We start from the raw sequence: 24,880 nt of genomic DNA on the forward strand, positions 1-24,880 counted from the left end.
GTATCAGTGTGTGATATCTGTTGCTTACATGAATGGCCTTGTGCCTTACGCCCCCATTTCAGCTTTTTTTCTCTGTTGTGGGCTAAGGCGGCATTTTTATGTCATTGTGATGTGTTGTGATTACTAGGAACATTTGAACATAAAGGTCTCAAGGTCTACCAAATACAACTTCTGCCAATAATGGTGAGAGTCAATGCGCACATTCCTGATACTAAAATGAAACTGGTTTCAGGATCCTTGCTGAGCAAACATGTGAGATAGCCAGTTGGAAAGCACTACCATCAGATGAATGCCAAGGGTCATGTAACACTACATAGCGCTTACAGATAGTGGCATATTTACAGACCTGCAAGAGGTAAGTAGTCTATATTAAACCCAACTTTCTTTGTCATTTATTTTGTGCTAAAATATTGTTATTGTCTTGTTATTGGTAGAAACAATTAGAGACAAATGAAACAGGAGCTGATAATTTTAAACATTTTGTTATCCTTGAAAAGTTTTTGTTTACATTTAGCCCTAAACTCACAAAGTCTTAAAAACAACATTTTCAGCTTGTTTGTTAAGTCGCATATATTTTACTCAGTTATGAACCGCAGATCAATACAATTTATTGTATCCAGAAAAAATATTAAGATTGTTTTAAATACAAATATTACAACATCACCTAAATCATGCAAATGTCTTTAGAGGTCATACTGGAGCAACAGTGGTTCACGCAAAAATATACACTACTCAAAACAACCATATGCACAAATGCACAAAATAAGTTTCAAGTATATTTTTATGTATGTTTTGTAGTTGTTATATTGTAAATGTAAAGTAAATAGGGTTAAATATATAACCTAATAAGGCGTTTAAACACCACGAAGACTGCAAAGCATTCCAGACAGTCAGATAAAGATACTAACTAACATAATCACAAACATCCAAGTATGTGACACTCAAGCATGCAGAGAGCCTCAACACTCCAGCTGAATGTGACCTTGGTGTTGTCCCTTATGCCCACCCCAATTTTTAAAGCCAGATCTTTAGTCTGATTAAAATAACATATAACAGATCAGGAATAGGTCATAACTTACTTGATAACAACTCAAATAATGTCTCATATTTTTTATAACTTAATTGTATACCTTCTGGATTCTTGGATTATACAGCAAAAGTTGTGTGAAGTTATGTTATAACCCCTTTGTGTCCTTCTGAAGCTTAAAGGAACAGTATGTAAGAAATGTATATCAATTAATCATAAAATGGATCTGATATGTCACTCGACATTCAGAAATCATTTTTATTTCAAATACTTATATCACTGACAACAGTGGTCTGGCCACGATATTGTCATTTAAAAAGTGGAGTTGCAGCCCTCAATTGATGTTAATGTTGTCATTTTGTGTATTAACCACCAGTTGTGTGATTGCAGTACCAGTTTTAGCCACAGGTTTTGTGATTGCAATACCAGTTTTGGGCACAATCCTACATACTGTTCCTTTAAGAATAGGTGGTCACAATCCATTCACCTTGTAAACGGGAAAAGCAATACAACAAAAAGTCTGAACAATGACGCAATAGGTGGTTTGAATGTAGTGTTGATAAAAAAATCAATACATTAATCAAATCATTAATTTGACCTAATGTTTTGTAAACAAATCGTTAATGAGACCCATTGACTTCCATAGTATAATTTTTCCTACTATGGAAGTGAATGGGGCTCATTAAAGGTTTGATTACAAACATTCCTCAAACATGAGAGTGAGAAAATGATAGCAGAATTTTTATTTTTGGGTGAACTATCCCTTTAAAGTGCCCTATTTTCATTTTTGTACATAATACACCAAAAAAAAACTTTTTAGTACTTAAAAACATAGGTGTCCTTATCTATGTTATTTTGAGATGTCATGAATATGAACTGAAATGCATTTAACATACTTATTACAAAACTTTGTACATACAAAGATGGGTTCAAATATATTACAAGTGGTACCTAAATACATTTTTAAATAACATTTTAGCATATTTCATATTAATGTACTAAATAACAAAAAAATGTTGGCTATATTAAGTACAAAATTAGTACATGAAACAGGGCACTTTAAGTAGATTATGGAATTATACTTTATACAGTTTTGCAGATCATTCAATGATGAAAGGGAAAGAATAATGAAATGCATCTCTATTACATTAATTTCAGGAAGCATCTAGTACTTTTCTTAGTTTCAGATAACTAAAGCTTCCGGTTGCAAAGTTGTTGGAGTTTTTGACTGAATCAATAATAATTTAGCACGAATTTGGCTTTATTCCCCAATATTAGCTCTCATTGTCTTTGATTAAAGGCAATGATTTCGCCAAAGGAATCGAAAAATCAAAATGCTTAAAAAATGGGTTTTATCTACTGCATTCATCGGATCTTGCTCATCCAACTTCCACTCTGTTAAATCCATGTTAGTAACGAACGTTCTTGCAGAGAGATAATATCATTTAACATTCTCATTTCTTTCTGATTGCCTGGTAGGATGCATTAAAGGCAGAGTAGGCAGGTCTAAAAAATCTAAAACACTATATACCAATACATAAGTAAAATTAAAGTACACTAAAAAAAGATTATAAAAATCGAGTGTCTGTAGACGTCTCACGACTGTTTTAAACACAGCTAATTATTTCCATTCACTACACCCCCTCCCTTCTGGGTTTCTTCTAAAGCCACACCCCCAAAACACATAAACGCGCGACGCCGACCACTCTGCTGGTAGAAGTATTTACCTGAGATGAGCGGAGAGGACGGAGCGCGGTGCATGTAATAACATCATGTCAGAATCACATGTAATAATACACCTTACTTTATCACTATGAATATAAACAAATAGGATGGCTTTTAGTACTCACCATTAAGCTAGCATATCGATACTGGTAAAGTTTAAAATATATTTTGTTTAATTGGTAACGAACAAGCTAGTTATATTTATAAGACAAAGCTAAAACAGGTTGCATTGATACAAGTTTTTTCATTACCATCAGTTACACTGTGATGAAGGTGAATTTTGTGGATTCATAACATATACGGTGTTTTGCATGTAAGAGTTTCCATGATGAAAGCATTGTTGACTCTGATGAGGACCACACTCCAGAGACAGTACTGCTACCGCATCGTCGACTCTGTGAAAAGCCACGCGATATTTACTCTTGTTTGATTTCTTCGTTTATTCTTTTTTTTGCCTTGTTTGCCTTCGCTGACTGCATATGCAGGTACTGTGAGTTCTGAATGCTCTTTCTCTGCCGTAGTTTTGCGCTTCCTAGATTTTATGCCTCATGCACTTTCAAATGTTACGTACTTGTCATTTTACTTACGTATTGGTATATAAAGACAGTTTAAACAAATTTGGAAAAAAGTTTTTTAGATAATTCCTGCCTATCCTGCCTTCAATAGGTGTGTACGACTTCATGAGGCACTGCAAGAAACGACAAGTGGATGACATCAGAGTAACGTGAGAGTGATTTGAAATCAGCCTCCTCCGCAAGATTTCTTGCGGTACTCTGATGTCATCTGCTTGTCAGTTCTTGCGGCACTGAGTTGAGCACACTTAAAAAACTCAAAGCAGCTGAACTCGACAGAACTGCCCTGTGTATGCCTGCGCCTCTCCATTAATTGTATAGCAGGACAATTTATCTTACTCCCCCACGTGAGAAATACAAGTGTGGCGTGTGAGCGTGTGAACTGACTGAAATGCATATGTCTCACGGTGAATGCGTGAGACTTGAGAGCCCTGTTTTTAAGTTACACAGAATAAGGTATTGTGGTGCAAACAAGAAAAAAATAGGAGGTTAAAGAGCACGTTAGTAATATGCGACAACGTGCGTTTGCTTATTACACGCATAGAAAGATTAAAGACCATTAAAGGATTCAAATGTAAAATAATATTATTAAAGATTAATAAAGATAATAAAGATTACTTTTTTTTGGACATAAATGAGCACAGTTTACAGGACTTTAGAAGGCATAAAGTCCAATTTATAGTCTTGTGTAAGGTCTACGGCGTAGGTTATCCGTAGTCTCTGCGTAGCTCTGCAAGCCTGATGTGCACCTCGCCAAATTTTTAACAGCGCGTCAGTTCTGTGCGGACTGCAAGCAATGTGATTGGTCCACTAAAACCCCTCCTGTCAGGTAAAAAAATTGCGTCATAGGTACTTCCATTTGCGACTATGAGAACAAAGATGGACCAAGTTAAGGAGTGATTTAACTCAAACTGCAACATTAGTCGCTGTTTATTTACTTCCATCACCAGCAAACCAGCACCAAAACACAACATATGCTAGTTTTGCTGGTATGCTGTTTTTTCCAGCAGGGGAAGCTGAGATCAGCTGTCAGAAGATTTTGGTAAGCAGATGTTTTTGCTTTTAAAAAGTGCTAATATTGCATTTAAATGGTACCCCATGGATTTGTTGTGTATGGTGACGTTGTGCCTTTGGATGTGTTGAGATGAGAACCAGTTTTAAGTAATACTTTTCAAAACACTTGTCCTTGGTTCTTAAGCGTTGCTGCTCTCGACATGTTTGTAAACTCTCCTGTTACAAATAAAGTATTTTTACTTATGCAGACCATTTTTGTAAATTATTCTTATAAAAAACATTTTGAGATTACAGTAATTACAGATTACAGATTATCATGCATCATACTTTATCAGCAATTAAATCACTGCTTATTTTACTTATTAGCTATTACTTAAATAATGACTTTTAAAGAGTAAATGTTACAGAAATAACCATTTAAACGTTACAAAAATAACTAATACACAATGAATAAATAAATAAAACACAATGTAATTTTAAATACCAATCTAAAACTGGTGGTCTTCTTCCTCTGCATACAGTTTTTCCGGAATTCGCCTTTGCTTGAGCGCAACTGCCTTTTAAAGGGGGTGAGATTTTCATTGGTTTATTTCACATTACTCTCTGATAAAATACAATTACTTATTACGAGAATAGGAACAACCCTTTAGACTGTGCGCTAGGCGCATATAGACCATTTTTCCGTCGTTATACTAGCAAAAGTGGATTCAGACATGCCCTAAATGTACTTGATCTGTGCGCTTTAGACATGCACTTAGATCATTCAAATAGGGCCTGCAAACTTTGTGCTGAACAAGATATGAACAAATCAAATCACAAAATACTATTGCAATTAAAATATCAACACAATATTTCTGTAAATATCCAGTTTTTCTGTTATTTAACATATTTGTTATGTAACTGCATAGCAAGCAACATAATGATATAAAAGGAATCTGAATTGAACTAAACTCATGACACTGTATCTGAAAACGTCTTGTGTAATAAACACATGAAGGCAGATTAATGCAGAATCTATAGTCATTAGATTTTGTGTCTTTACTTCAGATAGACGTCGTCTTGTTAAAGTTTTACTTTTGTTCTGAATATTGATCTCACTCTCTTCCATTACACTGTAGTGTTTACTTCAGCAGGGCTGCGCAGACCTATCAATGCATGACATCAATGTAGCTCCAGAGAGTTTAAACTTTAGCAAGTACTTGAGTATTTGCACTCTTGCAGAACTTCATATAGATCAGCTGCAAATGCTGCATAATCTGCATTAGGTCAAATACCATGACTAGAAATTTTATAGTTGTAAATGCAATCTGTTAAATGACTTTCACATTGGTTCTTTTTTCCGGCTAAAAAGTATTCCGTCAAAGATGAAAAATCTTCGGTTAATGCAACATCTGACACACACACACACACACACACACACACACACACACACACACACACACACACACACACACACACACACACACACACACACACACACACACACACACACACACACACACACACACACACAGTAAAGTTGCCTAATAACAGGCCACTACATTTCTTATTGCCTCAATAGCGCAGCAAAAGCACATGTTTTTCCTCACAGCAGACAACATTCAGTCCAACAGCTCAAAGTTCCCTTAAATACTAAATATTTTTGTGTGCTTTTGTAAACTCCATCATGGGAAGCAACAAAGTCGACCATTTGTGAATCCTTTTCACTTCCATAGTAGGAAAAAGAATACTATGGAATAGGGTAGTCCTTATTTTTTTACTTTAATTTCATTCTTTCATCCCACTAATATGTTTGAATAAATAAATAAAAAAATTGGGAAAATTTTTTGGTTAATATTAATTAATATTTAGATGTTGTTCAAGACCTTTTGAAGTTTAACACATTCGCGTATTATGCTATACTTTGTGCTAGCATGTATAATTGTTTAATATTATATACTCATGGCAGCAATGGACTTAGTTGACCATGCTCCATGCAACTGAAACTCCTGTTTAGTTGTGATATGTCTTTCAAAGCAAGAAAGCTTCAATGTGAATGAAGCACAATAGACAATATACACTGAGACAACGGCTGAAGCAACAAGAAGCAAGTCCGCTATATGGTTACTCGGATCAGAAGAGACTGCAATAACTGAAACAAATTTACCCTCCAAGAAGCAAGTTTTATATGTGTTGTGCGTTTTTAAATGGTACCGCTTTGCAAAAATATGTGATTTCAGAATTATTCAAAGGTTTTGAGCAACCTCTAGATATTGTAGGAATAATTCAAAATTTTGCACAGTGTATTTTTAATGATATCCTAACACCCAACACCACACACCTACAAAATTTAAAATGTAATGTCATTAAGATTTTAGCCAGACTATTACAAAAAAAAATGCACAAGTTCACATGACGCGGCGAACACATATTTTGATCTTTAAAAAAAAGGAATAATTCCTATTACCATTAAACTCTATGGTATGGTTTCCCGGACAGGGATTAGATTTAGTCAGGAGTTTAATTAGGAAATATAACAAGTTTTAACAAACATGCCTTACTAAAAATATTACTTGTGTGCTTTTTGAAGCAAAACAAAAAGTACTTCCTGATTATGGCCTAGTCCTGTTTTAAGCTAATCCCTGTGCGGGGAACTGAATTGTTATTTTTGTAGCTCAGTTGGAGGCACATTGCGTTTGCACTGCAAGGATTGTGGGTTTGATTCCCAGGGAACACTCATACACTGTAAAAAATACTTTGCTGCCTTAAAAATTTTTGTTGAATCAACTCGAATTTACAAGTCATTTCAACTTACTATTGTTTATCTTGACTAGAGATGAGTTGTTATAACTGCAAGTGAGTTGGTACATCAATGGCACATAAATTAAGGTATTTAAATGGTAGTCATTGCAGGATAAGTCAGATAAACTTTACTGATAACACATCATTTATTAGAATTATAGCAACACTACAGTCTCTATTTAAACATTAAAGCAAAGCTTATCCTCTACCGATGAAATCAGACGTGAAACAAATGTGACCCTCCCTCCTGTGTCTGCTCTCTCTCTCTCTCTTTCTCACTTTTTCTCCCTCCTCCTGCAGGCTAGACAGAGCTCTAGCAAGCTGCAAGCCTCTACCCAGCATCCATCTGAAATCTCAGGAAAAGGTGAGGAGAGGATTTGTCATTCTTAAGGTGAAGCAGAATCAGCAGCGAACAGAACAGAGGACTAAGAAAAGAAAGGGGAAGAGGAAGAAGACGCAGCCATGATGGGCACACCTCTCCGGAGGAAAGCCCCGGCATATGAGTGAGTATTTCCATTTTTTCCTTACCCTCCCTCTCTAGGGTTGGACATCACGGACAGGTTGCCATGGCAACGGCAGCCAGGGCAGCGAGAGGATGGTGATGCTGCAGCTGTTGTCTGCAGTCATGGATTCGTGTGTGTGTGTGTGTGTGAACAGTGGACAGACATGCAATGTGTATTGCGAACAATGTGAATGATGCAAATGCACATATAGTTTCAAAGATGAATAAGGAAAGCTTACAGTAATAATGCTGACAAATTGTCTACTGTCTTGTTTAGAGATGTCCTGAATTTAACAGCAAATGAAATGCAGCCAACGCAGCTGGGCTAGCATTCTGACATAATTTGAAAAGTAGCCATATTCTTGTAGTAATGAGTTTATACATGCATGATATGTTACACACAAAAAGGGCAAGAACTGATTGAACATATAAGCCTGATTCTGACTGGCTGGCTTTTATGTAATAGATGTCAGGGGATGTCATTGTACAATATCAATAGTGTCTGCTAGAATAAGTTGTGTTTACAAGACACCAAGATATTATGCTAAGCATTTCTGAGGAAAAACTAGATGGGTCTGACAGTGATCATGAGATTCATGCCACTGAATGTCAGGAAGGCATTTCAGTTTTAGTAATAACAAATCAAATATATATATATACGGCAGATGTGCTTTGTTTATACAGAATTTTATGTCAAAACTGTGTGTCTTAAATATCCAGTACTTGTTACTTTTCGTTGTCATACCTAACATATTCTTAGCATAGAGCTTAGCTTACACTGTGCATGTGCAAAAGTAGCACCTTCAATAAGGTCTGCAGGTCAGAGACAGCAGACATTTGTGTGGTATACTATATGGCATCACTGAATTCTTAAACACCCAATGACAAATGGCTTGACATTTTTCCTGTATTGATGGGATTACTTATGATACACAACTTGTGGCCAAGACATAAGTATTGACTGCCTTTACTTTATGTCACAACCATGAACCATGCTATGTGTATAGTTAAATACTACCACACTGCGTACAGTATTGCTGTATTTTATACTATTCAACAGATGTAGACTGAATACTATGTCTTAACAATAATAATAGTAACTGTTACTTATATGTGTTTAGTTATGCACCCTGGAAATGGAAGTTCAAGTTGAATGCACTGCATTGTGGGATAGAATATTTGTTTATGTGTTCTCCATGCTGAAAAAAAAAACATTGCAGAAAATTCTAATGGTTTCCATTAAAATGCCAATAGGAACCATTAGCTTTTACCATTAAAACCACTACCCTGTAGTGTGTTTTGGGCAATATCCTATTAGAAACAATAGAACCAATACATACCATTAGAGACCAACAAAGACCAATACACGAAGTGTGTTTTGGCCATATTCCATTAGAACCGATAAAATTCCCAATAAAACCAATAGAATTTCTGTGATGGTGTCTATTGTTTTTTTTTAAGCAGGGCTCTTTTGTTTACTACACATTTCTGCAAATGTAGTAGGTATGTTTTCATGCATATAGAAATTTGTGATATACACCAGTGGCGGCCGGTGACTTCTTTTTCGAGGGTGCATGGTGCAAACATGTATTTAAAGTAGCCCGTCATGTGTGTGCCTCGTCATGTCAAAATATGTAATTCAGTGCGTCATGTGAACCTATGTGCATCACACGTCAAAATACGTGACTGCGCAGATGCTTCGGAGGGGTTTAAATAAAAACAAGTTTGACAGATACTTGCTTCATCTGGTGTGTATTCAGAGTTTAGTGTTAAGTTAAGCCCTTTTCACACAGACATTCCGGAACATATATGGAAAATGCATCCTGGATTTTTCCGGGATCGTTTGATTTTTTGTTCATTCACACTGCCAATGATTTTCCGGCATCTGCAAGGTCCCGTAAAGACACGTGACCTGTTTAAAGTCCTGCATCTGCTACACAGCATCTTAAGTTTGCATATTATTTATTATGTCTCTCTCCAGAAACCACTCTCGTGCATTTTTGTTTATGATAAGACTATAAAGGAGCGAGTGACGCGCCATTCTGTGGTGGTGAATGATCTCAGCTTCAGAGTGGGTATTTGAGAGGCTCCCTAATCCCTGCTTTAATACAGTTTTCAGACATTTCTCATTGTGATTGTTAATATGCATTCAAAACCCCCCTTTTGAGGAGGTGAACGAAATATCTTTTTGGGATGACACGCGGGCATTTTTGTTTATTATAAGCTCAAATGAGCATGTGACGCAATTAGGGATGTCCCGATTAGGTTTTTTTGCCCTCGAGTCCGAGTCGTTTGATTTTGAGTATCTGCCGATACAGAGTCCCGATCCGATACTTCTATAATACATAAAAAAAGAATAAAGAAGAGCGAAAAAACTGATCATGCCATATGTCATGCCGCACGCGTTGCTGTTTCTGTGTGGAGTCAAAAGAGTCTAACTCTGTGCCAGCGCATAACTATAGATGTGTTAAAAAATAGTGAGAATATATATAGTACATGTACAGGGGTTAAATTGGGATTTGTTTTGTGGGGAAGCTCTGTTGGGAGGGAGAGTTCGAGGGGTAACATGTTTAATCCTGATGACAGCAAAGTCACTGGTGTGTTTCAATGACATTTTGGACCTCTGATAGGATTTTATAGGTTTCAGTTTTAAAGCTGTGCCACATGTTGACCCAAACTTTAAAACCTGAACTTTAAATTATTCAAATCTATGAGTCTGACACCCTATATGCATTTGTTGCACATGTCAATATGCACAAGTGAACAAACTTTGAAGGAAGTTATAAGAATCAACCTCCTTGACTAATTCTAGGCATAAGATAGGCTACCCAAAAAGACTCAATTAACAAGAAAAACAACATACTGATTCAGCAATATGTCTTATAAAATAGCCATAGAGATTCCCTAAGCTGGTCAGCAGTTAGTTAAAAAAAACCTATATTTAGGTCGTAATTAATTTGTATAATCAAAATACATTATTTTATTAAACTATACAATAAGTTGTATCCAGTTATCTAGTTAACATATTGTAATGAGATGAGTGACATGGCTATACATAATTTAATACTTTGTTTCTAGACTTCTATTAAGTTTTTTCAACATGGGCACCATCCTTACCTCTCCATCTATCTCTCATCTCTACAGTAATGTCAAATGATCCTTCGTGAAAGCGCGTTCTTGAGGTTCTGAGTGAGACGCGGAGCTGCGTCTGAGCACATGGTGACAAAAACGATCAACGCGTCGTTTAAATGAACGGTAAAAACCCGGTTTTGTCGTAGGTTCCTTGCACGCACGAGTGTGAAGCCTATGAATGGAAACACGTCAATAGGCTTGTTCGACTTCATGCGGCGCCGCAACAATCGACAGCCGGGTGACGTCAAACTACTGCGAGAGTGAAAAAAGAACCTCTCAGAGTGGCAGTGTCTCTCAGAGGTCAAGATGGGCAGAGAATCACCAATTCCCCCAATGCTGCAGCGAAAAATAGTTTTCTGAGTTTCTCAGAGAAAATTTGCAAAGAGTTCGAAGTTATCATCATCTACAGTGCATAATATCATTCAAAGGTTTAGAGAATCTGGAACAATCTCTGTGAGTAAGGGCCAAGGCCGGAAAACCATACTGGATGCCCGTGATCTTCGGGCTCTTAGACGGCACTGCATCACATACAGGAATGCTACTGTAATGGAAATCACAACATGGGCTCAGAAATACTTCCAGAAAACATTGTCAGTGAACACAATCCACTGTGTCATTCGCCATTGCCAGCTAAAACTCTCTAGGTCAAAAAAGAAGCCATATCTAAACAGGATCCAGAAGCACAGGCGTTTTCCCGAGGCAAGGCTCATTTAAAATGGACTGTGTCAAAGTGAAAAACTGTTCTGTGGTCCAACGAATCAAAATTTGAAGTTCTTTTTGGAAAACTGGGACGCCATTTCATCCGGACTAAAGAGGACAATGACAACCCAAGTTGTTATTAGCACTCAGTTCAGAAGCCTGCATCTCTGATGGTTTGGGGCTGTATGAATGCGTGTGTCATGGGCAGCTTACACATCTGGAAAGGCACCATCAATGCTGAAAGGTTTATCCATGTTCTAGAACAACATATAATGCCATTCAGAAGTCGTCTCTTTTAGGGAAGACCTTGCATTTTCCAACATGACAATGCCAGACCACAAACTGCATCAATTACAACATCATGGATACGTAGAGGAAGGATCCGGGTACTGAAATGGCCAGCCTGTAGTCCAGATCTTTCACCCACAGAAAACATTAGGTACATCATAAAGAGGAAGATGCGACAAAGAAGACCTAAGACAGTTGAGCAACTAGAAGTCTGTATTAGTCAAGAATGGGACAACATTCCTATTCCTAAACATTGGTCCTCCTCCAGTTGTTCCTTATATGTATTTTTAACTTTTCTGGCCTCTTATTGCTACCTGTCCCAACTTTTTTTGGAATGTGTAGCTCTCATGAAATCCAAAATTTGGCATGACATTTCAAAATTTATCACTTTCAACATTTGACATGTTATCTATATTCTATTGTGAATAAAATATAAGTTTATGAGATTTTTAAATTATTCCATAACTTTTTTACTCACAATTTCTACAGTGTCCCAACTTTTTCTGATTTGGGGTTGTAATTTGAGACCTTTCTTGTAGTGAATGTTGATTTGCATATAAATCTCTCGTTTTAAAAAGCTGAACCATAACTTTTTACGACACGCCCATTACGGCATTCTTTCGGATTCTTGTTCACACAGAGGGTTTTCCGTGTATCTTACTAGGTCCTCTTTCTGCTAATGATCCCAGAAGATAAACGGGACGTGTTTGCGTTCACACAGAAGCTTGTCTGTCAATTTTACAGGTATTTTTTGAGACCAAAGGTCTGTGTGAATGGGGTTTTAGTGTTTTGCAAGTATTTTGTATATGTGAGCGTGTCTTGCGACGAGTGTGCAGCAGGCATGTATTTTGACATGACGCATGGTGCATATTGGTTTACATGACGCACCAAACACATATTTTGACATGACGAGACACACACATGACACTCCAAACAAATATATTGAATTCCCGCCACTCAGAAAAGAAGTCACCGGCCGCTACTGATACACATTATATTTAAGTATTTACTATATACAAAAAATGGTAGCAGGCTATTCAGAGTATAGTTAATGATTTGCTATTGGTAGCTGTTAGTCAGTGACAGGTGCTTAGGAGAAGGGACATGCTTGTTTTAGAGACCATTTCATTGACCAAAAGTTTGTATAGACCCTGCCGACATGCAAGATTAGTTGTCATTTGTTTATTGTTAGAGACTACATGTGCATATCAGTAAAATGTGCATATCAGTACATCAGTAGCTAACATAGATGACCAAAGCTCATAGGCATGGATTAGCTTAAACCAGGAATAGGTCTTATGTTTAATTAGGAAATATAACTAGTTTTAACAAACATGCCTTACTAAAAACATTACTGGTGTCCTTTTTAAAAAACAAAGGGCACTGATGTATTTTAAGATATATCAGTGCAAGTGGTTTTCAGTTTGGACAGATGACAACATTTTTGCTTGAGACAGCGCAAGCTAGCACAGGTAAAGCTAATTTTTACATTATAACGATGATACTGTAGTGACGATTCTCTCAGACCAATCAGTGACCTACAGTGTTTTCGCGTCACGTTTGGTATCAGCTTGGGTTGCTTGGAACCCCAACCGAGGTGGTACGAAAACTGCATCCAATTGAAAAGCTCCCAAAAGTAAGCTGACCCGACCCAAACTAAACCAAACCAAACCGTGGAGTACTATGCAATGGAAAAGCGCCATAACATTTATTTTAGTCTATGACTAGTCTAATCCCTGTCCGGGAAACCGCTCCATAGGGCTAAAACTAGTTATATTTCCTAATTAAACTAAGACCTAGCCCTGGCTTAAACTAATCCCTGTCGGGGAACCACCCCATTATGACATTCATAACTGAAAAATTAAAATCAGTTACATTCATGTCTGTAGGAAATTACAAAGATCTACTGTATCCCTGAATATTCACCCAAACCATGTTGAATATTTAAAGAATGAATAAATCATGTAAATTCTGAAATTTCTGGAAAAAAAACACTGGACAATAATAATTTTTAACAATAAATACGGATAAACAGCATTGCTGCTTACTCAAAAAGTTATTGTAATGCTGCAATAGGAAAGCCAACAAGTCGAAAACCAAGTTAATAGTACCCTGGTGAGAAATAACATTTTGGTTGCAGCTACACTTATGGGCATAGACCAGTAAACTTTAAAAGTATTTTGGGAATTTTTTTTTTACAAGTGGTTGTCTTGCTTGCGTGATAGTATTGCTTGTGTGATAGTATTGCAGTCAGGTTTAAGAGTGTGATCTTGACAATATAAAAGGTCTGGAGCCATCACACCGAAGAATGCGTTTAGAGTGCTCATAGCTGCAGCTGTCACATTCCAGACACATGCATAATTAGCAGTACTCACAGCAAAGCTACAGGCGGTCCTGATGGATAAACACCATGGCTCAGTCCTCTCAGATAAACATTCCATTAATCTTATACATAATGATGTATACAACAGTTGTGTTTGCCATTAATGAAGCTGATCAGATCATCAGCACTGGTAAAGCATTAAACCTAAAACTTTCATTTCGACGAAACACACACATGACACTCCAAACAAATATATGCTTTACAAAAGTTACAGGCAACATTTAAACACAAAAGCAGGACATAGACGTAAGAAAAATACATCAAAATAACACCAAAATAAAATAAAATGTAGTAATATAGGAAATTATATATGATGGAAAACACTGTTTATTCCAGTTTAGGGAATTTAGAAATACTGAATACTTTAGGTCAAGTTTAGTCACAAAGGGCTCTATCATACACCCGGCGCAAGTGTCTTTGCTAGTTTCAACCTGCTGCAATTATTATTTTCACGTTTAGCGCCACATTGTTTAAATAGCAAATGCATTTGCGCCCAATTTTGCGCCCATGGGCTTTCTGGTCTGAAAACTACATGTAGGTGTGTTCAAACGCATTGTTGGCGCGTTGCTATTTTGAGGCAACTAAAATAGACTATGCCATTGACCAACAAAAATATTATTTTTGTTATTTAAAGACCGCGTTAGTAATATGCGCCTATAAACGGGACGACAACGCGGGTTTGCTTATCACGTACACTGAAAAAAATTATTCATTGAATTTAACCAATTTTTGTAAGGTAAGTGGTTGCAATCAATTTATTTAAGCTACATTTAAACAAAAGTTTTATATTTTATTTTACTTTACTAATCTTTTTGTTTAAATGTAGCTTAAATAAATTGATTGCAACCACTTACCTTAAAAAATTGATTAAATCCAATGAATAATTTTTTTTCAGTGTACATGAATGCGCAGCAGCACAAAAATGCTTTTAAATAATAAATATCTTGGACATAAATGAGGACCAATTATAAGACGTTAAAAGGCGTAAAGAGCTGCTTCACCTGTAGCCTGGTAAGTAAACAAATGCATATATTTTTAAATGCTACCCTACGGATTTATTGTATATGATGACTTTGTACCTGTGGATATGGTGAGATGAGAAACATTTTAAGTAATGCTTTAAAAAAAACATGGCAGTGTCCGAGTGCTGAAACGCTTCAGCTCTCCGCACGTTTTTAAATTCTTTATCTCTTGTTTGTATTCTTAGAGTAGGCTACAAACATTTTCTTGCATATTTGCAAATTATTTTATGAGATTACAATGATTATGTAGGATATCAATACATTTACAGCAATTAAAAGCCTGTTATTTTTACTTCCATGACTAAAAGAAAAAGGCTTTAAAGGTTTTAATAAAAAAAATTACAATTTCAATAAAAATGAAAACAACACATTTTTTTAACATTATTCTTAAACTGGTTCTTCCTCCGTTTGGTTTTTCAGTTTACAAAGTCCGTCATCTAAATAGGGATTAGACATAGCGCCAGTGCAACTGATTTTTAAAGGAGATGAGAGATAAGACTCTCATTGGTTTATTGCACTTTACGCCCAAAACACACCCAGTACTCATTAGGAGAATATGAACAACCCTTTTCGACCGTGAACGAACCATTTTTCCCATCGTTAAATTAGCAAAAGTGGCAACGGACACGCCCATTTAGGCCATGCGCTTTAGACAATGCGCTTAGATCGTTAAAATAGGGCCATAAGAGTTAATAGCCTCAAAAGGCAGCACACACACACACACACATTCTGGTTTCCATGTTTTGTGGGGACATTCCATAGACGTAATGCATTTTATTTCGTACAAACTGTATATTCTATTCCCCTTACCTACCCCATTCCCTAACCCCAACCATCACAGAAACCATTCTACTACTTCACATTTTCAATAAACATCATTTTGTTTGATTTATAAGCTTGTTTCTTCATGGGGACATCAAAATGTCCCCACAAGGTCACAAAAACACTGGTATTCCTATCTTTGTGGGGACAATTGGTCCCAATGTGATAATTACCAGGCACACACACATCACAGTTGAGTGGTTAAAAAAAGCTAGACCCAAAGCAGTGACATGCTTCAGAACAAATGTAGTTATAAACAGAAAACAAACAGCTCACAGCAGGCATCATGAAAGATCCAGTGCATAACTTTTATTGGCTAATGTTTCAGATAAATGCCTGCTTCTCGAAACACAAACTCAATGTGTCCACAGTTCTTTTGTCATTTACGGTAAGACTTGAACAAAATATGTGATACATAATTGACGACGGGCGATTGAATTATTAAAAAATAAATAAATAAAATAATTCAAAGGACCAGTCAATTATTCCTCTTACACCACAGTTACCACAAGTGTTGGGCAAGTTACTGAAAATTAAAAAATTAGTTACAGTTACTAGTTACTTCTTTAAAAAGTAATTGAATTACTCTACCAGTTACTATATATAAAAAGTAAAGTCAATCACAACATTTAGACTTATTTATTGTAATCAACAGGTAGTACTTAAAACAAAATAACTATCTGTAAACTTTAACTATTTACAACTTACACACAATGTTAATTAGTTAGACAGATGTAAAAACGCAAACAAACCGCTAACAAAGGAATGTAAACAAAGCAGATGACAGGTGTGCTGCAACAACGTGCCAAACAACGCAGACAGCAACAACTACTCGTCACTTCACGCAAGCCTATAAGCACCCAAATACCATCAATGGAATTGTCTGGCCATTAGCTACATGTTATGTATGACGAAAATATTGCTGAAGGCTCATTTACTGGCGGTGGAATGATAAAATGATGGGCGTCACGCTTTTGTTAGTTCGGTTATGTACTGCATTATTTTAGTAAAGATTCTTATATTAGAGTCTTACGTGTAAAATAGCCCATCCATATATCACATACTGTAGGAGCCTATTTTGTTTTAGATTCAGCCTTCGAATATTTTTGTTAGAAATTATCTTATGTAAGCTTACTTTATTTATATATATCATTTAGAACATTAAGACAAATATTCTGTATGTTTTTGAAAATATATAATGTGTTAAAATGGTGAACTGTCTCTTTAAGAATTTGGGGACTATGGCTGGCAGGTAGTGCGCTCTTTGGAATTCAGTGGAGTCACACAGTTGTCTTTACCGCATGATATTTAAGATTTAAGATCATATATTACTTGTATATTTTTTATGTTTGATTTAAATAATGAACAAAATTTAAGGAAGATATTTAATCAAAAAACTGAGTATTTGGATTGTTCTTAGCGGAGTTTACCGGTAGTTACGCATAGACCACGAAAGCCGCTTGTTTATGTTGTAGACTAGCAATGTCATGTCTGCAAGTGTACATTTTTTACAAAATAGAGTAATGCAAGTAACAAACTCATTTAAATTTCAGTAATTGTAACTGCTTTACTTGATTAAAATAAATACTTTGTTACGTGCTCGTTACCACTAAAAGTAGTGGAATTAGAGTAACGCGTTACTTTGTATTATCACTGGTTACAAACATTGCTCTGTTGGTTATTTCAAGACATTTGACTTTTACGTAAGGGATAATGTATAGGCAGCAGGTTGTTATCGCAGAAATAAGCCCTGACAGTGTGATCAGGACCCATCGCGCAGCAGAGGGTCTTGTATCACACTGAAGGGGCTTATTTTGCGACAAAAACGAGCTGACTACTTATTACATGGCTTTAATTGAAATATTTTATTTGCTCATATTTTAATGAATGCAGACCTGCCACAAGGAAAACACGTTTTCTTTCGGTTTAAAGATAAGACAAGATGTTCAAAGGTCACAAATATTATTTGGTTTAATAATTTGTAAATATAATGTCATATATGTTATTAAAACATGTTTATATTTATTTTTTGTGTAATAATAAACTGTACCTTTAAAAATGATTTGAAACCGTAGTTTTAAGTGGTAGTTATCTGAAAAGAACAAACCTTGGAATGTTGTGGCCGGCCCATAAGAATGCCATGTAATAAAGAAAAATAATTAACAATCATGGAATAGGAACATACATAGGGATATATTTGTAGTTACTTTTCTAATTTAGCTATTTTACAGTCAACATGTAGTAGTGAATGAGACAGTGTACAGAAGTTTTAGACACAGCACAGTTTTAACAACATTAGTTTAAACTATTAAAAATCTTTTATACCCACTACCCTCCTGATGCAACAGTTAGGTTCTTTTGATAAAAATCTACAGCACAAATATAAAAAATCTACACTAAATAAACTGACATTAAATACAATTTGAATAAAAGTTGAATCAATAAACATATTCATTGTTAATAAATAAAAAGTGAATAAATTATCATTGATTTGGATATATATGGAATAATTTCTTCAAAATCATTAATACAAATATTTTTCATTATATAAGGCTGAATGGTCTGTGCTATGTGATCTGCACAACCTAATAGCAAATCTTAAAAATATAGGTTCTGAAAGTGCTCTCACAGCAATGCCAAGGGAGAACCTTAAAAGTATCGTTTCATAGTCTGTAGTTGTATAGTCTTTTGGTTCCATAAGAAACCTAAACACTCACACAACCTTTCTGTTGAACAAAAGGTTCTTTGTTGTGGAAGGTTCTACAAACAACAAAACAGCATTTTTAAAGACATATATGACATAGATTAACAAAAATTGCAGCTTTATTTCTAAAATGTAATTATGAGATTATAAAGTACATCTGTAAGTTGTTTTTTGAATGAGGCAGTCAGCGCACTAATGGTGTGTTTCACTTTAAAAGGAGTGTGAGGGCCATTTTGCTGTGCATTATTTTGGTCTTCGATTTCCAGCGTCTGGACGGGCACATCTGGAAGGTATTACTGCGCCTCGCTGGCTCATTGGATGAGGTCACTGCACCAGAGTAACAATGTTGCTTTTGTCTGTTATGTCGACTGATGACGTTGCACATGTTGGCTGGAAATGGAAACGTGCGTGGCAAGGGAAGAAGAAATCTAGTGCTCTAATACACTGCACTTTAGAGACTGCTGGGAAAATAAGATTTAAGATTCTTAAATTAGTTGAAAAGTGTCATCATTGACATTTCAGCAAAAATAGGCCAGTTTGAGGTGTTTGAAATTTTAAATAAATACATTGACAGTCATGTGCTTTGTTTAAAGTAATGTAGCACAGTGTAGTACAGTTTGTCATACCATAGTGCTGACATAGGAAGGTTTCACAGGCCTTTGTTCTTTAACTTTTATAGAGCTGGTTTAGTCACAAAGCTTCTGAAATGTGCTGTCTCTAAGTGTTCTGTGTTTTGTGGCTTTCATCTTATTTCCAGAGGTTACATGAACTTCCTGGAATTTCCTCCATTTGCCGATGTGAAGTGCTGCTGTAGGTCATGCAAAATTGATTGTGTATGAATCACTCACATAATATTTATCACTTCATAATGTCTGAGATTTGTACTCATGTTACTTATTTTAGTATCAGTTTCTCTTTGTTTCCCAGTCCTGTTTTTTGTTTATTTTACATTAGATTACAGTGATTTGTTTAGCTCACCTAAATTATCTATTCACCTAAATGGTGCCAGCCAGAGTACACTTTTTAAAGATATATTAAACAGATTTTCCAAACTTGAAGCATTATCGTATAGCATATCATATATCGCATACATCATATATCGCATTATTTAGCAAGTTATAGCATATTGCATTTTTCTTATCATGCCACCCTACGTTTTCTGGACTCTTGTGTCCTAATAGGCTACGTTTTTAATAAAATTTCTCATAATTTTGCAATGTTGCCTTGTACAGGTTTTCCTTAGATTTCTACCCTAAATGAAAACTGTTATTTAGTGTCTGGTACTTATTATAATTCAAATCGATTCTTGATATGTAGTAACTGTATTGGTCTGTATAGTTGTTCTGCGTAGTAAATTTAATGTGCCTTTACAGTAAATACATTTGCTCAATCGGCAATACAAAATGAACAGATTGCCTCATATTACCCAACAAATGACATTACATTCCCTCAGTTTATGTTACTAGAGTATATTAAAGCTCACATAACAAACACTGTTTCTATCTCATGTTAATCTTGAGTACATATAGAGTAGTGTTACATCTTTTATATCTTATAAAAGTCTTTAGGTTTATCAGATTTATAAAAGACAGATCAGCTTTAGCGAATGTTTCCAGAAAAGATCCTGGAGCCGTCAAGAAGAAGGAGCGAGTAACATGCAAGCAACACACACAAAACATTATCCCACTATCTCTGGATAGTGACATGCGCATGCGACTTATGACCCAGTTGGGACTTCCCCATTTCAACGAAATCCAGCATTAAGCATCCACACACACAAAACTTCACTGCATTGTTTCCATAAGGCTGTCACGATCGGTTAATACCGGATTGTGGAAAAATAATAGAAGAACCCAAATGCAAAAGATGTATGAAAATATAACTATGATTTATTTACAGAACAGAAAACACCCACGAGGGGGTAAAAACAGAATTGAACAAAACACTGTGCTGGAACACAAAATAAACAGAACACGAGAAAACTCGGATTGTAACTGGTGAACATAAACACAGTATCTACAACAAACAACGCACGCACACCACACAGAGAACACAAGGGCATTAAATAGACAGCACATCAATGGGGAACAGGTGAACATAATTAATCACTTAAGACATGATTACATAAGGGAGTAGGGTAAAAGTGACAAGACACTGGGAATACGTGTTACACATACATGATGTGAAAACACACGTATTCCCACATAAAACAATGCTGCCCTGGTCCTGCCCTCTGGATAATAACCAAGGTCAGGCAAGACCATGACAGCCACAAAACACCGGGAACACGTGTCACACAGATATGATGTGAACACACGTGTTCCCACGTACACACACTGCTGCCCTGACCTTGCCCACAGAACATAGACCTGAATCTATACTAAGGTCTGGCAAGATCACGACAGCAACAAGACACCGGGAACATGTGGAAGCCACACACACAGAATGTGATCCCACATGTCCCCACACCGAACATGATACTGCCACGGTCCTGTCAGATGCACTCAGACCTAATCTAGCACGGATGTCCGACAGGACCGTGACAAAGGCTGGCTTACTTGGAAAGCTGATCAAGGCTTCCTCTTCTCCATACATCCAAAACAACCCAGTCTCACCCCATGGCGTCAATATTTGACGACACTTGACCATGCGTCAATATGTTGACGCGGAGGGTATACCTTTCGCGTCATTTTTTGACAAACTGGGGACTTCAATACTATTAAGTCCGTTGCATTCTCTTTCCTATTTTCTTATCATTTTCTACCATTTTCGCGTCGGTTTAGGGTTAGATTTACATAATGACATCCCTACCCAAACCTAACCCTAACCCCAATGCCAGGCGACAACTGTTTAATTTCGCGTACCTAATAGTATTGAAGTCCCCAGTTCGTCAAAAAATGACGCGAAAGGTATACCCTCCGCGTCAACATATTGACGCATGGTCAAGTGTCGTCAAATATTGACGCCATGGGTGTGAGACCGTGTTATCCAAAAACACACTTCTTCTTTCATGCCATTGTTGATTCTTGATATAAAACAAAGCTCTCAGGTGAAATGATGCCTGGGACTTATACCCAAAGAAACAATGCTAATGAGCATCCTCATTCGCTCCAACTCTGATTGACATGCTTTACCAAGGGAAGTGCCCATAAAAGGAATATGGGGTCAATGATACTTAACGAGTACCCATGTTTGAATACAACTTCTAGAAACTTGTAGGAAAGAGATGAGTTTGGCCCAGAAATACTCATGCTCAACAGCTTTTTTGACACTTTGCTTTTGTTTAGCATGAGGATTACAACTCTCTGAATTAGTCAGAATGCATGAAATAGCATTACCCCCAATCTAAATCGATGACTTTCAGGGCCCTCCCTATCTTGCACCCAGCGCAATTGACTTTGGCAGTGACGCATGTATCATTCGTATTTTGCACCGGCGCACAGCGTGTTTTTCCCTCCACAGACGCACGTCGGCAAACTAGGGAATGAACTTGCGCTCCCTGGGCGGTTCAGCGCAAAAAAGGAGGCGTGTTCCGGCGCAAACCATCCCTGATGCTATTTTGGAGTTTCAAAAAACAATTGCGCCACTGACCAAAAAAACTAGTCTAAAGTTAGTGGCGCGTTGCGCGTGGTTCATTATGCTATTTTAAGGGCACATGCTTGACCATAATGTATAGCGTGCACAACGCGCACACACTTTGCTTATCTAATCTACACAGATGCAACAGTTATTTTTGCAAATCATAAATTGTTACAATAAAAAATATTAACACATGATATAAGGGAAATCATAGTGGTGAGCATTGTGGTGATAGTTTTTATTTATTGTGTGGCTGCATAAAAAATTCTCATGCAAATAACGATTAAAATATTTTCATAAGTTTGTTGTGTGGCTGTATTACGTTTATTTTATGTGAATAATAATTAAAATGTTTCCATAAGAAACCTTAATGTATATGAACTTGATTTGTAAGTGTACTTTGGGGTTGGACCTTGCTTGCGTTTCTTGGGTCTGATTTCAAAGCCCCCAAACCCCCAGAGGGTGGACGCAGCGATGTCCTCTACTGGCGTCAGGTCATGTGTAGAGGCAGATCCACCTCCCGTTACACTGTGTGCCCCATTTATGCTGGCAAGCTTGGGATTCCCCCATCTTCTGACATCATTGTAGCGCTTGGCGCAACGATGGGGATGCCAGCTGATGGCTATTTCCTCTCACGCCTGTTTAACCTACGCTGATTTGGGCGGGTTTCTCCTATTCCCATACAAAACAGCTTCTCTGTCTTTGACTGCTCTTACAAGAACGTCGGTCTCCTCGGCTGTGAACCGCTCCTGGCGTGCGCCTGGTAAATCCGTCATAATAATAGCAACCCGCCATGGAACTTGCGCCCTTGCGTTTAAAGGGAATGTTGGATAACATTCTGATTGGTTTATTTGACGTTACGCCCAAACCACACCTATGAATAATGAACCTACTTCAGAACAACCCCTTATTGATTTGCGCCTGGCGCAAGCGTTATTTCTCCCGCCGGGAAAATAGCAACAGCGCCCAGGATCCGCCCACAAAGTCACTTGCGCTTTGCGCGTCACACTTGCGTTTCAGATCGTTAAAATAGGGCCCTCAGTGTTTCAGAGTTGTTTGTGTTGATCTCTTTACTTACAGTAAGATAGACCAGCTGTTTTGTCATAGATACAGCAGGCAGTACTGTACACACACTGGCCAGTCATAACATTTAGTTACAATCTCATTCACTGCATTTCTTACAGTTCCCATGAGCTTCCCTCTCGCAAACGTTACAGAGTCTATTAGATCAACCTTTTCTCCATATAAGGACTTTTTGTATCCTTCCAAAAGAGTTGAATGAGAGGTTGGATTGGAAAAGGCAGTCGTACCCCCATTCCCCACTGCTCCCTTTGGCTTTGCTGGAGGAATAAATTTGAACTCAGGAAGTTAGTACAGCCTCTCAAAGCTGCATTCCAAAAAAGAGAGCTATATTCACAGAGCGTGAGGACATATTTCCAGTCAGCAACTTTTTGCAATTTTTTTATGTTCATGTTTTCGTTTGAATCATGTTCTGAAGAGCCAGTCTCTAAAATCCCTTGATACGAATATGGTAATGCAGTACGAATAAACATTTTGTGTAAATATCACATTACATCATAATGCAGAGATGTCATGTTCTAGACTGTTAATAAGAGCATGTTAATGTTCTTCACATATAACAAAGGTAAACTATGTTCATCATCAGATACATACAGTATGAAGTTCTTTAAATATAAAGATCACACCCTGATCAAATTGAAAAAAAAAAATCTAATTCCAAAACAAAACTTTATAATTAGATGGCACAATTTATGTATAATTATGTCATTACAAAGCAGTATGACTTTCTTTTTCCACACAAAAGGAAACAAAACTTAAAAGTACTATAAAAGTAGTCATGCAAGTAGACATTCAATCAGTTATTGATTGACACATTGTAATCCTCAAATCAAATTTTCAAATTCAGACCTTACATGTATACCTCTAGAATGGTCAAACCACACACAAGAACCAATGGTATTTAACGGCACTAGTAAACCTGGCACAAATCTTAAAGTATGAGTTTTGAATGTACGCATTGACAAATCAGATCTGACAGTCACTGGTCACTGCACTAAAATGCTGGGTTGTTTTCAACCCACCGTTGGGTCAAAAAGGGACAAACCCAGCCTTTGGATTAAATTAACCCAGAAAATGTTTCAGCCCACAATGGGTTAAAACAACCACGCTAAATTACAATCAAATGTGTTCATTCCTTTTTGACAAACCCAGCATTTTTGAGTGCATCTAATTTGATGAATAAATTATGTCAGATGTTGTTGTTTTGGAGTGGAATGATACCTTTAAATTATTAGATGTTATTAAAAAACAACAAAACAGCTGGCAGATGGAAACTTCTGAGTAACAAACATGATGGAGCTGATTTCCTTTAAGCTTGCAGTTGCTCATGTCCCCAGTGTATGGCACACCTTTGTTTTCCATCCCAGCAGACACACACACACACACACACACACACACACACACACACACACACACACACACACACACACACACACACACACACACACACACACACACACACACACACACACACACACACAAACAGTTGCATTCACAGTTAGATGTGACACCACCGTTCTTCCCTTCCTATTGGCTGCTATGTGTGGTCG

General features: G+C 36.9%; 1 protein-coding gene across 1 annotated transcript in view; it reads left to right on the forward strand.

Moving 5' to 3' along the window:
* Nucleotides 1–217: 217 nt before the first annotated feature.
* Nucleotides 218–24,880, forward strand: part of palm2akap2 (PALM2 and AKAP2 fusion) — a 103,474-nt gene continuing 78,811 nt past the window's right edge. Inside the window, exons 1-2 of the mRNA XM_055209211.2 lie at nucleotides 218–355; nucleotides 7,420–7,622. Coding sequence (XP_055065186.2) covers nucleotides 7,582–7,622 — 41 coding nt within the window. The 5' untranslated portion in view covers nucleotides 218–355; nucleotides 7,420–7,581. The remainder of the gene's footprint in view (nucleotides 356–7,419; nucleotides 7,623–24,880) is intronic.

The sequence above is a fragment of the Misgurnus anguillicaudatus genome, chromosome 12 (genome assembly GCF_027580225.2).
Source record: "Misgurnus anguillicaudatus chromosome 12, ASM2758022v2, whole genome shotgun sequence".
Lineage (NCBI taxonomy): Eukaryota > Metazoa > Chordata > Actinopteri > Cypriniformes > Cobitidae > Misgurnus > Misgurnus anguillicaudatus.